Below are 13,526 nucleotides of genomic sequence, written 5' to 3' on the forward strand. Positions count from 1 at the left end.
ACATTCTGTGATAAAATGTCAACAAGAGTCACAGAGCCGATGGCTGCTGCCTGAGCCAAAGTACTTTAACATCAGCGTATAAATGTGGAACTGTACGTGTGCAAAATAAATCAGGTTAACTGCTGAAGCAGTAGACGTTTATACCTGTATGTTGTAAATTGCTACATACAGACGCGACGCTGTGTTCCCGGGTAATTTGGAAGGCATTTGCCTTTTTTTGGAGACTGCTTCAAAAGTAGATGTATTACTGACAATGAAAAATACCTTTCTTTTGATACTCTCATATGTATGGGCTCAAAATGTGGTCATAAATATTTTGTACTTGTAAATCAGGATTTGTATGTGTAAAAAGAATTTGTGTGTGCGTAAAAAAGATTTGTGTGTGGACTTAGCCAAAAAAAACCCTGCAAGTTACAAGTACGAATTTTGACCCTATTTTTCTTCCTTTCATCTGATTGGTCAATGTCATGTCAATCACAAATGTAACAATCCAATCAGAGAACAGATGGGTTTGGCTGTCGGAGGGGCGCTTTTTTTTGAACTGGGTTTTGGGTTTTGAACAGGGTTTTCTTTGGCTAAGTCCACACACAAATCTTTTTTACACACACACAAATTCTTTTTACACATACAAATCCTGATTTACAAGTACAAAATATTTATGACCACATTTTGAGCCCATACATATACAGTATTTTATGCATATCTGAGGTCGGGTGAAAGCTTCATCAGGTTTGTTTAACACTAAAAAGCAGCTGTTGTTACCATGGAACACCGGTCACATGTTCCGTGCTCGATCCAGCAAAAACTAGAACTGATGTAGATGATTCATTGATGTTTCTCACAGGACATTTGTTTTCCCATCACACTCTAGCACAGGTCAGACATGGTTCACAAACTCTGCATCTAGCCGGTCTCCACACTTGTTGACACTGAAATGGACTAAGAGAAATAAACGGTGCACGATACAGTTATTAAAAGTAAATGTGCAGGAGCAGCAGCTGCTTGACTACAGTGGATTGCGAGCAGCTTTAGAGGCGGTGAGAAGCGGCTGAGTGGCTCAGCAGGGCTGTGTATATGTAGGCCGTGTTCTGCATGTTATTTCCTTGAAGTCATCAGACCTACGCTCCCCCATCAGGAAAAGGCTCTTATGATAAGTGGCAGCTATGAAATATGCACAGCCTGTCGTAGCCGCCTGCATCGCTTCGTGGAGCCTCGCTTCGCTTCCTTGTCCCCTCCCTCCATCTTATTTTCCCAGCCACTGTCCCTTATTAATGCTTTTTTCTTCTTGCCTCCCTTCATTGTTGTTCAATGCCGCCCTCTCCTTTTCATCTTATATTGTTTCTCTTTTCCAATTGCTCAGCAAAACCCCCGTCTGTCAGCCCTCATCACTCTAATCTCTCTGTCTTCTTACCTCCTTTGCTCTCTCTCACTGTCCTCCGTCCCGTCATTCTCTTTTAAAATCAAATCAGTTCGGTCTCCACGGACAGAAACAGAGCGTGCGTTTGTGTGAGAATGACACGAATAAAGAGCAAGTAAATGAGGGGCTGAAATAAAAAATATGAAAGCATGGAGCCACGGAGCCACAGACAGTTCCTGCAGCAGATTAAAACGTACACAGTGCACTTGAAAACACACTAAACATCTTGTAATGCGTCATTGAAATTCTTTATTTTGGGTATGTCGGCTTTTCTTGAAAAACAAGCAAAAAAAGAAAAAGAAAAAAAGAATGGCACATGGAAAGCATTTTTAAAGCATTTTTTCTTTCCTTTTTTCAGTATATACGTATGCTCATACATAACGTTAATAACAGTAGCTGGAATCACACAGTCTTTGAAGCACTGCTGACACAGAAAACATGGATCATCCTAATATGCTAAATATATATCATATCTAACTAATAAAAAAGGTAAAAAAAAATTGTTTTTTTCATGCACAGTCCTTTTTTGCTTCTCCTTCAGCAGGAAGGAATCATCGAAACAGACACAAATCCTGGAGCAAGACTTCTCTTCCCCTCCACATGTATAATTATATGTATATATCAGTTTTTAACAGTAATATATATGTTTCATTATATATATTTCTATATTTGCTGTTGCTGTTAGATTTCAGTGGCTGAAATAAATACTGACAATGGTGGTTCGACATAGAAAGTAGACACAAGTGACATCGAGTCATAAAACACATTTTCATTCACACTCAAGAAAAACGATAGAAAACTGTGAAATGTTCTTTAAAATCAAAAGACATCCAAACGAGACCGCTTTAATCAAAAGCCAAATTACGGTATATTATAGGCCTCTGTCTCTGCTCGCATCTGATTGGATTAGAGGGACCGTGTGTTAAAGTATTCTGCGACAAAATGATGATAATAAAAAATCTTAGCGATGTCAGTTTCCTGCTAACCCTTCCTCACCTTAGACACAATCTTTACTCTATCTGTAGGTGACAGGGCTCTTTTATTTTTACCATTTTTTTTAAAGTAATGAATTAAGAAAATGACAATCATTGAAGAAGCCCAGAGTATGTGCAACTATAGCTAAATCAGACATTACTGTGAGTATAGTTGTCACATATGATTAATTTACTGTTATCTTTTAAAGCTTCGTAGCATCACAGATAGCTGCCACTCATTCAAGTGAATTTACTGTATGATAGCATTTCTACGCAGCGCACAAACCTCTACAATCTGCTAGCATCGCTTGTTTGGACTGAAGCCGACAGGATAATTGCAATCTATCACCTAATCCCAATATAAATGATGAACCCCTAAACCTAAGCAAACATCCAGGTGTGCCAAATAATTTTCACAAAAGGGAATTATATTTGAATAGGATAATTATACTGGATCTAAACATTCCTGCAGTTGCTTTTTTTTTTAGCTATCAAATAATAAGTGGATCTGCAAGTAAATGGTACCTCCTGCACCAAGACTTTCAATATTTTGGTGGGGACATAGAGGATATATTCTACCCAATCTCAAGTAAGGTCAATTAAAAAAAAAAAGCTTGATATTTTCTCCTAAACTCATTTTAAAGAGTTACGTTTGATGGCAATAACAATAATTAACATTTAAAATATGCATTATAAAGATCACATTCAACTCTGATCAAGTGGATGCCTGAAGACCTCCAACTGCCACCAGAACAAAAACCATCAGCTGCAGATATAGAAGAAGAAAGTTACTGAACCAGAGTGTTAACGCACCAACTTTGCAGACAAACAAACCCCCCCAACGACCTCCTCCACTGTCCCTCTTAATAAGTGGCTAGAGTCAAAGAGACACAAAGCCTGAGCTGAACAGACGTACTGCTAACCTCACCGCCTCAATATGTAAATCACTAACAGGATTATTGCTCGCTAGGGAAAACAAAAAAGAAAACGCAGAGTTTTCTACTTCAGGAGGCCTACTGTAACATTACCTTCTGTCCCAGTAATTCTTATGGCAAACACAGACAGCAAATCACAGTGGGTTAAACCTCAACTCCTACTTCTAGAAAAGTAGACCAAAAACCCAGGAAAGCCTGATATATTGTTCTGATTTTCTGTTTCTCTGTACTTAAAGAAACTTTTCATAGGCTAAGTGACTTTTAAAGATGCTCAAGGACTTAAACATGCATTTTGACAGCAGAGACCTGGGCCCACTTTTGACTTTCAGACAAGAAATCCTAAACTGCAAATCAGCTGTGTGTTTGAGGTGGTGCTTTCCAAGGTCTACAGAGGTGGAATTTGGCATCACTGTTCATCCAAACTAAAGATTTTGGACTTTCTAAAGCCCTAGCCGCACAGACCTAGAGACCAACCTGTGACCCCTAGCATCAACCACTTGATGAGCGGATACCAGTGGATACCAGTAGATATTAGTGGATATGAGTGGATACTCGTCAACTGGTTGATGCTAGAGATTGATTGATGCACTGCTATGTGAACTTGATCTAAAAGAGGTATACGATGATACTGCACCAAAAACCTCCTTGGGATTGCGTTGCTCACCTTTAAAACTTTCCTTCAAACTCTCACCAACTGAAGCAGTGAAACCATGAGAAGTGCAATGCAAAACTAGAAAGGCCAAACTGTCTCCAGTTTGTGTCAAATTTACTTAAAGTTTCACTGCCAGTCAGAAAGTAGTTGGAGACTGATTGCAGAGAAGCCAGTGTCTTCTTTGCAAACTGTGGGTGACTGTGGCAATCAAGGATCAAGTTTTTGGTGTAGCACCCTCTTTGTGACCAATTTCACCTACCAACTGTTAGCAACCACTTGCCAACCAGTTCTAGTGACCAGAGGTTGCGAGAGGTTGCCAACTGGTCTCTAAAGGGTTTGGATCACTCTTGTGACTAGAAAGAGATGTACCTTTGACTGCTAGTAAAACATTTTATTCTAATTTCTTTTATTTCTTTCCTAAAATGCAAATAGATTTTTCTATTCTGACTCTAACACATTAATACTGCTCGATTTAAAGAGGGCTCCCGACATTTACCACGCTAACAAAAGTAAAAGGTTGTATGGACTCACAAAAATGCAAACACATAAGTGTGTTTGCATAGACAGTACTTATTCCCTAACACAAAACACGCTTATACCGACACACGCACACACACACACACACACACACACTGTAAACAAATGGTCAGATATTGGAATCATGCTTTTATAAAACACAAAGAAATAACTGCTAGCCTTTTTCATCGCTTAAATACTACTTAACAGACATCAGATCAGAGTACAAGAAATGGCATTATTTATCTGTCTGACTCAAACCCTCGGTAAAGACTACATTTCCCAACAGCATTTTTTATGGACAGAAATTACATACAATCTGATATTTGTGGTACAAACCTGAAAACTCGCAGTATTAATTATTAAAATAATACTCCATGAGCAAATATGCTAAAATGCAGTTGGGAGATAAGGTCCAGGGCAGCTCTTGATATAGAAACTCATGCATGCATGTCAAGCATTCCAGTTTATAGGTATAAACACACAGACACTATTATTAATATAAGCCCACTAAGAAGCACACTAAAATTATAGGCTTATCAAAATGCACTGGAAAAGCTGAGGAATGGGTAAAAGAAAAGCTAAATCACATTTCCCACCTGAATAAAAGTTAGAAAATGGAGTGCCAAAGCTATGTTACACAGGACGTCTCGCAGTTGTTTAGTTGTGAAATCCTATAGTTGGATTGTAAAAGTTTTAGTAAATGCATTTATTAAAATATAATCACCCTTTTAGTCACACCCTAACTGTGCTATATGAAATCCAATTATTTTGGTCCCTCGGTTTCGAAATCCATGATTTATGAACTTTAAAAGATCCTAATTAATTTCTAATCCTTTATCTGATTGCGCATGCTAAATTAAACCCAAACTCTTTGTTCACACAGCAAGCAACACAATTTGAAAATCACCCAAGATGCAAAAAAAGACAGATTTAGAAAGCACGTCAGATGCTTCTTGGTATGTACTGTGTCATGCACGCTATTGTTCTAAACTGGTTTAGAACGATCATCCGCAACACTTAAACCACCGACAGCAGAAATGAATAACACACCAGCAGCTTTTGACTTTGCAGCATAATGTTGCAAAACGTCTTCAGGAATGCTTTTAAAGAGCTCAAGGTCTTAACTTCCAAATTCCCCAGATCTAACTTACACAATCTGCTGCTGACATCTTGGTGCACGATATCACAGGACATCTCAGGGACTCTTGTGTGTCTGCAATGAGTCAGAGCTGTTCTGGTGATATGAGAGGGATTTAGGCAATATAAGCCAGGTGGTTTTAATGTTGCGGGTGATTGATGTATAGTAATAACCCTCTCAGTGCTAAGAAAAGGCTAACTGCATACTGTATGCTGCACTGTACTAAGTTACAGCTGTGATTTGATTGTGTTTAATCGTGACAAATTTGTATAAATGCATTTATCCAAAGCTCTCAATGAAGTCTGTAATTAAATCGTGCTACAGCACACGAAATCAAGCTTTTAAATCTCAAGAAGGGGCCAACGAATTATCCAAGCTGCAACAGTGTGAACAATGTGTGTTCTCCTCATAAAACCTTACTTTGTCTGTCAGTTTAACGACACTAGCATCAGAAATCATCAGAAATTTAAGATGGCACGTTTGCGCATGCGTGCGTGTATCTCGGTTAGGTAGGGACTGATCCTGAAGAAACAGTTGTGTATGTTTGCGTGTGTGTCCATGTGTCCATGCGTGAGCTGTAATCAAGCCTGCTCGGTGGCAGTGGTGGCAGCAGCATTTCCTGTGAACTCTGGGTTGATAAAGGAGAATCCCTGGAACTCGTCTTGGTCCAGATTCTGAATCACTTCCTCATCGGGAGGGGTCAGCACCGGCGGGTGGCGTGTGAAAAAACGGTCAAAGTTTTCGGCATCTCGTCCACACTGTTAAGGGAGGGAGGGCGGGGAGGGATGGAGTACAAGGCAGGGGGGGATTTGGGAAGGGGAAGAGTGGGAATGGATAGGAGTGGATGGATCAAAGTTGGGTGGGGGGTAGAAGGAGAGGAAAACAAAAGAAGGGGGGGATGGCAGGTTGAACCAGGGTGTGAGATGACATCACTTTGAACAAGGTTTCAAATATCAGAACAAGTGGCAGTACTTGGGGTGCGCTTGATTTAACTCTCCATTAGTCATGCATGAAATGCCATTTTTTAATTAGAAGTGAAAAAAAGAAAAGAGTAAATCACTTCTTGGAGAAGATAAATGAAGCACGCCTCAGGTATGCTTTCCCTTTTTCAAATATTTGAAGCATTTTCAACTCAAACTTCCAAACAAGGTTACTGAAGTCTCAAACAGCCTGTGGAAGTGCACTACACCGAACTGGTGACCATGCAAGCATTAATGCATGGCGTGTGGACTTTTTCCCTTTATTTGGCAAAAACAAACAAACGAACAGATTTTTCTGCTTTCTTTTAAGGACAGTGGTTGCAAAACTTGGATTTAAATGGATTTCTAAACAGCCGCACTAGAAAAGGCTTAAAGCCACAAGATAATTATTGGTGTAATTGTGGGTTAATTATATGCTGCAGCCGTGGAGACCTGCAGAGATTTGATAGACCAAATCAGATCATCAGGACTGAGAAAAAAGGCTCTGGATTTTTGCTTAGGAAATGTGCAGTTTGCCAAAATAATTTACTAACCTTCACAATATCCTACATGTGACACTTAACTGAAACCCTTGACATGTGGCTTTCATGATCCAATCTGAGTCTCGGCAACAGTGAGCACTTACAAAGACGTAACTGGTGCCAGAGTGAAATAATCTCCTTTACGTAGTGTCCAATTTACATCAGATGGAATCTGTTTTCTTGTTCTTTTTCCTTCCTCTGACCATTGGGAAGCCAAATCAAGCTTATATACCCTTGAGATGCGTTCCCATCTAAGTACATAAAACTAGTTATTAACTTGAAAACTATATTTTTCCCGGCAGTATCCCTCACAGGGACGGTGGGCTGAGCTACTTCCTGCCCCCTCCCCCATCTCCATCACTGCACTGAGCTTTAATTAACACAACAAGGATTCAGTGTCCTCTGACAACATCACCCAGAGGAAAACTACAAACTCATTAAATCTCTGCAACTCCAAAAAAACCTAATGAAATTAAGCCAAAGTGTTTATAGTTTGGGGAAATAATGTGAAATGAGAAATACGCCAGGGTCAGTAGTATTTGCAGCTAATTACTCACATTTGTTTAACCTGTTTGGGGAGGCAGATGGGAAAAATCAGTCGAGAAGGGAAATAAAATGAGTGCCACAAAGTTTAGAAGTTTATGGAAAGTCAAAGAGCCACAACCCGAGGGACACCACAGATGTAACAGGGTTCATTTTGGGTGAATTGTCCCTTTAGAAGAAAAAAAAACTGGACAAAAGTATTAGTTACTATATTATTTAGAAGTTGTAATAGTTTAAACTGTATACTACTGTGAGATTTTTGTAGTGCACTCCAGGTTTCATTTGAGACTTCCCACAGAGCATGCAAATAAATATATACGAAACAACCGTGAACATAGAGGACAAATAAAATGTGTAGATGAAAGGACAGATGGCTTGATGGATGGAGTAGTGGGAAGATGGATGGATGGATAATATCTTTGTGAGGATGATGGAGAAAAAGACAGACACTGGGTTGCTGAAAAGACAGATGAGTGGAAACACGGCACAGTGATACAGTAACTACCAAAAAATGGTAGTTGGAACATTTTTTTAGATGTCGGGTGGATGAAGGAGGCAGCCAGTCAGTCTGTCTGTTGGATGATCGGTCAGTCATTCATTAATTCAACAGCTCCTGTTTGTCAGCTAATTCATTAAAGCATCAGTAGCACATAAAGCCACAAACTGACAAAGATCAACAAAATAATAAGAAATTAACTCCTGATCAAACCAATAAGGCCTATTGGAATCAAATATCCTCCAGAAACAACAACCCACACCGAAACAGCATTAAAGAAACAAACTTACTATAAATGTTTGTAGGTCTCCTACAAATTATTTTTCCATGCTATTATTTCCTCATTAAAGCTGCTCCTTTTCACATTTTTTAAATGCAAAATAAGCATAAGAATTTTGTTTATTATTAATAAAGCAAACAATGTGTTGCATAAGGAAAATGTAAAAGATAATCATAATACTAATGATTAGTATTATGAGTTATATGGTAAATAAAACAGTACTGTACGGAAGTTTTGAGTAACCCCTCATTTCTTTACATTTAAACTCAGAGGAATTGTTTTTTCTCTCGTCTTTTTTTTAAGTGGTCTTGAGCAAGAGTTCTTTGGGTTTTCTGAAATTTTAAACCTTTTTCTTTGGCTGCTTTTTCCCTAATTTTCAGTTGAGTTTTTGTTTCTAACCATTTTCTGAGAATTTCTTTTTTTGATAGACCACTGAATACTGGCCTGTGAATCATTCAAGCATAAAAACTACTCAACTCATGAATCAGTCTTTTGTCTACTCAGACAAAGAAACAGTTTTAATTTGTATTTTAGGCACTTTGCTGTTAGTAGCCTGTTAGAAAAACACATCATTCAGCATCAATGACCAAGATAAAGCAGTTTGAAGGGCATCAAACAGTATTTTTGCATCAGCAAGGTCAATTCCAAAAAGCTATCGGTCAAAAACTTGGCATATCTGGGTGGAAATAGTCTTGGTGGAAGAGTGGGTGACAAGAAGCGATTCTTAAGGAAGGGAAACAGGGAGAAAAGGCTGTGGTATGTTAAATTATACAAGAACTGGACTGAAAGTTAGTGGCAACAGATCTAATGGAGTGATGAATCCAAATTTGAGATTTTTGGTTCAAAGAGTTAGTGTCTGCATCTGTAAAACATGGAGGAGGCTCTGGTTTGGTGCCTAATTTCAGCCAGTGATGTTGGGGATCTTGTCAAAATTGAATTATGAACATAAAAAACTACCATCTGGAAAGCGTGTGATTGGAAATGATTTCATTCTTTTGCTTAACAGTGATCCCAAAAACACTTCAAAGGCAGCCGAAGCAACCTGCAGAGCAAAATAAACAGTGGAACACTATCAGTCATGGATTGGCCTCCCCAGAGCCCAGACCTCGACATGATCGAAGCAGTGTGGGATCATCTTGGCAGAGAATAGAAGAAAAGGCAGCCAACATCCAAAGAAGAGCTTTGAATGTCCTTCAAGAAGTCTGGAGAACTATTCCTAAAGACTACTGACAAGAAAGCTGCCTAAGAGAGTTAAAACTGTTTTTGTTTATAGACTGTATTTCCATTTATGTTGCAAACTAACATATATGGGGGGTAGCTCAAGACTTTTACACAGTACTGTACAAAAGATTAAACTCTTATGAGTTAAAGATAAAATAATTCAAGTTTGAGGGAATTTGTTTTGTTTTTCTTTTTGCTGCACGTCTTCGTGGTGATAAGGCTTTTAGTGAGAAATAAAAGGAGAGCCTCCTTAAAATAACACAGAGACAAAACCCAACACAGGTTACTGAAAGAAATCTGGCAACATAGCACCATAAAAGATCAAAGAACTGCCTTCAGATGCTAAACCGAACTAAACTTTGTTGTGGCGTAAACGCAATGGTTCCAAACCTATTTATTATCGCCACTCAAAGGCAGTAAGAGAGAAAATAGCAAGTGACGGGGCAGGGGTGAGAAAGATACAAGATGTTGGAGAGACGAGATCAAACAGAACAAAGAGAGAGATGAAGAGAAAGGGAGAAAAAGTAGCGAGGAGAAGAGATCAGATAACAGACGGTGTGACTCTGCAGAAACACATCTAAGTCTTTAAAAAAAACAGATTCTAATGGAGACCTCTACCACACGAGAACATACAAATGTCCTGAATAAAGAGACACACTGCAGCATTACTGGTCCACACACACACCACAGGCTGCAGGAAAAGCTCAACTCTGAAAAACTCTTTAGCAGCACTGTGGCCTCAGGCTGCGTGGCTGGGGTTTGTGTGAGCATTAGATGACATCATTCTGACTCGGCTCATGATCAAACTTGTTTTGTCGTAATTTAAAAAAAAGAAGAAGTCTAACAACGAACAACACAAACACATTTGCTCTGTACGGACTTATTATCCCCTGGAGGTTTAGTCTAAACTCAGGCTAACCTCAGAGAAACCAAACGCTCTTTTATTTCAACGGCACCAAACTGTAGCTGCCAATTTTGTGCATGTGCATCCAAAAGTGCAGTCAATGTCCAGTATATTTTCATCTAGCCCACGTTCATCACTGAGCCTCTTTTAGTGTTTTCGCCATCAACGTCCCTGGCATTGTTATCATCACCGACGCTGCCCTCATCGCCACACATCCTTCAGCATCACTGTCAACATCATGAGCATCATTTCGAGACTTACCTGTGTGCATTGTCCCAAATTAAAGGAAAGGAAAGAGACAGAAACATCACATTGATAGTGAAAAGATGAGTAAGCCAAGAGAAAGGTAGTTGTTGAAAGAAAATAGGAAGGAAATTAGAATAAAAGAAGAGAAGAGAGAGTTTTTATTATGAGTTTAACCTCTAATGAATTAAACTCCACGTCTCTACTACTCTACTAGTATTTTGCGCACTTATTATTGTGCGACTTGTGACTTGCACATGCTTATCTGCGGTCATGTCGGGTTTGGCGGGGACGGACTTACAGCTCTTGGTTTGAAGGGTGGTTGCACCTCCTTGTTCTCCAGTTTCTCCCAGTCCATGTAGCGGAAGAAGCTGTGCTCTCTGATGTCTCTCTCCCCCTCTGGACCACAGCCCAGGCGTTTCGCTGGATGCTTTGTCATCAGCTGTGCAGACATGGAGACGAGAAACGATTACTGTGTGTCCACCTTTCTTCTTCTTCTTATTTTTTTTAAATTCTTTTAAAGTGAATGTTTATTCATCTTTCTACCTTTCTGGTAGTCTTGACACTGCAAAAAAAGCTAGTAGCCACATTAGCATCTCTGTGAGGCTGCATTTTCATGCATCTGTGCTGTGAAGTAAACCTTACATTTACAATACTAACATATTGATGTTTAGCAAATATGATGACGTTGTAAGTGCTAACTGCCACTGGATTTAAGCTATAACTGAGAAAATAAAGTCAAGGCCAAGAGACGAGTTGGTGTCTCCCTGGCAACTTTTGATAACTAATGAAAAATGTGTGGTTCCTGATTGGTTGGTTTAAGTTGCCGGCTGCAGCGTAGGTGAAATCAGTCTAAAAGAGGGTTTTTCACCAGAAACCTCCTTCCCACATAGCAAAATTGGTATGGCCCGGATCTGGCCCACACAATGTGGTTACACATGGTCCACATACTGCAAAGAATGACGGCCCTTTGGTGGCCCAGATCAAGTTTGCTAGAGGTAATCCGCACATGGGCCAGCACAAGGCCAGTTGCAGACACACCAGTGGTCTTGTGGTGGTCCAGAACAGTTTCATGTCTGGCCGGAACATAATAGTGCAAAAGTAACATGACAAAACTCTTTAGACTGATTCTTATATAGCGCTTTTCTACTCCTCACATTACTCAAAGTGCTCTACATGACATGCAACATTCACACACTACCTCTAAACTGAGTGCTTCCTAACTACATTCACACACATTTACACTCTTAACAGGCAAACTGGAGGTGCCAGGGATCGAACCACTAACCTTCCGATCGGTAGGTGACCTGCTCTACCTCCTGAGCTACAGCCACCTGGTGGTAAACATGAGTAAACCCTCACTAGGTTTTGGATAAAGTGTACACTCACAAACCTGTCAAACCTGTATTTGAAACATTGGCTACCATAGCAGTATAGTATTGCAACATGGCATCTGGGTCTTCTAACTAAAATAGGAAAATAGGAACATAAATAGTGCCATCATTGCCGGACCTGGCCCACATCTGGTTGACATACACCCTGCCATGACATAGGGTCAGTCAGAAGTGCCAGCTTGATGCCGGATCCAGGGAAGACCTGTTTTCTATGGGCCTGGGCCACATACACCAAACCACAATCGGGCCAGATATGGCATGCCATAGCATAAACATTGACATCATTGCCAGACCTGGCCCACATCTGGTTGACATACACCCTGCCATGACATAGGGTCAGTCAGAAGTGCCAACTTGATGCTGGATCCGGGGAAGACCTGTTTTCTATGAGCCTTGGCCACATAAACCAAACTACAACCGGGCCAGATGTGGCATGGCATCACATAAACAGTGCCACCTACGCCAGGCCTGGCCCATATCTGGATGACATACCACTTACCATGCCCGAAGTCAGATCTGGGCCAGACGTGTCTGCTATGTGGGTTGTGATTGCTTTGGTCCATGGCAGATCACTGATGTCAAACTACTCGGCATGTGCTAATGAAACTGCGCCTTACTGCTGCAACCACCGTGTTTTGAAAGGGTTTACTTTGTTCACGGTGTGTGTCACACTTTACACTTTTTCACTACTGCTTGGCGGGTAGCCGGTGAGTGTTTGCAGAAAAGTTACCGTCTTTCATACAAACTACTGGTGACCAAAGTAATCACAAAGATGATGACCAGTCCAGTCATGGGCCTGCTAATATGGCATCAGTGCATGTAGGAAGGATTCTGACTTAGAGGTGTTCAGTCATAACCCTGCAGCTAGGACTCCAGGCTTCAAAAACCAATTGGTGATGCTTTTTGAATTTTTATATAGGTGTTGTGGATCATTAGTCTAAACGCAATTACAATACAAGAACTCATAATGTCTGCAAAAAACTTCACTGCAATCCACTGAAGAGCTGTTGAGATATTTTAGTGTGGATCAAAATGATATAGTGATCCGACAGCTAACATTACAAGCCCTGGAGCAATGCTTCTGGTGTTGCCAAAACGTTAAACGAGCTGTTTAATCATTTCGTCTTTGCCAAAGGAAAAATGTTGTTTTAAGTGTTAACCATTTCCAAGTTACAAATGATCTGCAGAACTACAGGAAACTACACTTCAGGAAACTCATGATTTTACAACTTTTTATTTTCATGTGTACACACAGTTACATAAAGTAAGTAGGAGCCATATTACTAACCTGCAAGAGGAGTCTAAATCT

At 40.0% G+C, this 13,526-nt stretch overlaps 1 protein-coding gene across 1 annotated transcript in view; it reads right to left on the minus strand.

Moving 5' to 3' along the window:
- Positions 1–1,643: 1,643 nt before the first annotated feature.
- Positions 1,644–13,526, minus strand: part of prkcbb (protein kinase C, beta b) — a 90,313-nt gene continuing 78,430 nt past the window's right edge. Inside the window, exons 16-17 of the mRNA XM_006798042.2 lie at positions 11,125–11,265; positions 1,644–6,393 (exon numbers count right to left, since the gene is read on the minus strand). Coding sequence (XP_006798105.2) covers positions 6,217–6,393; positions 11,125–11,265 — 318 coding nt within the window. The 3' untranslated portion in view covers positions 1,644–6,216. The remainder of the gene's footprint in view (positions 6,394–11,124; positions 11,266–13,526) is intronic.

The sequence above is a fragment of the Neolamprologus brichardi genome, chromosome 4 (assembly GCF_056152115.1).
Source record: "Neolamprologus brichardi isolate AB-2024 chromosome 4, ASM5615211v1, whole genome shotgun sequence".
Lineage (NCBI taxonomy): Eukaryota > Metazoa > Chordata > Actinopteri > Cichliformes > Cichlidae > Neolamprologus > Neolamprologus brichardi.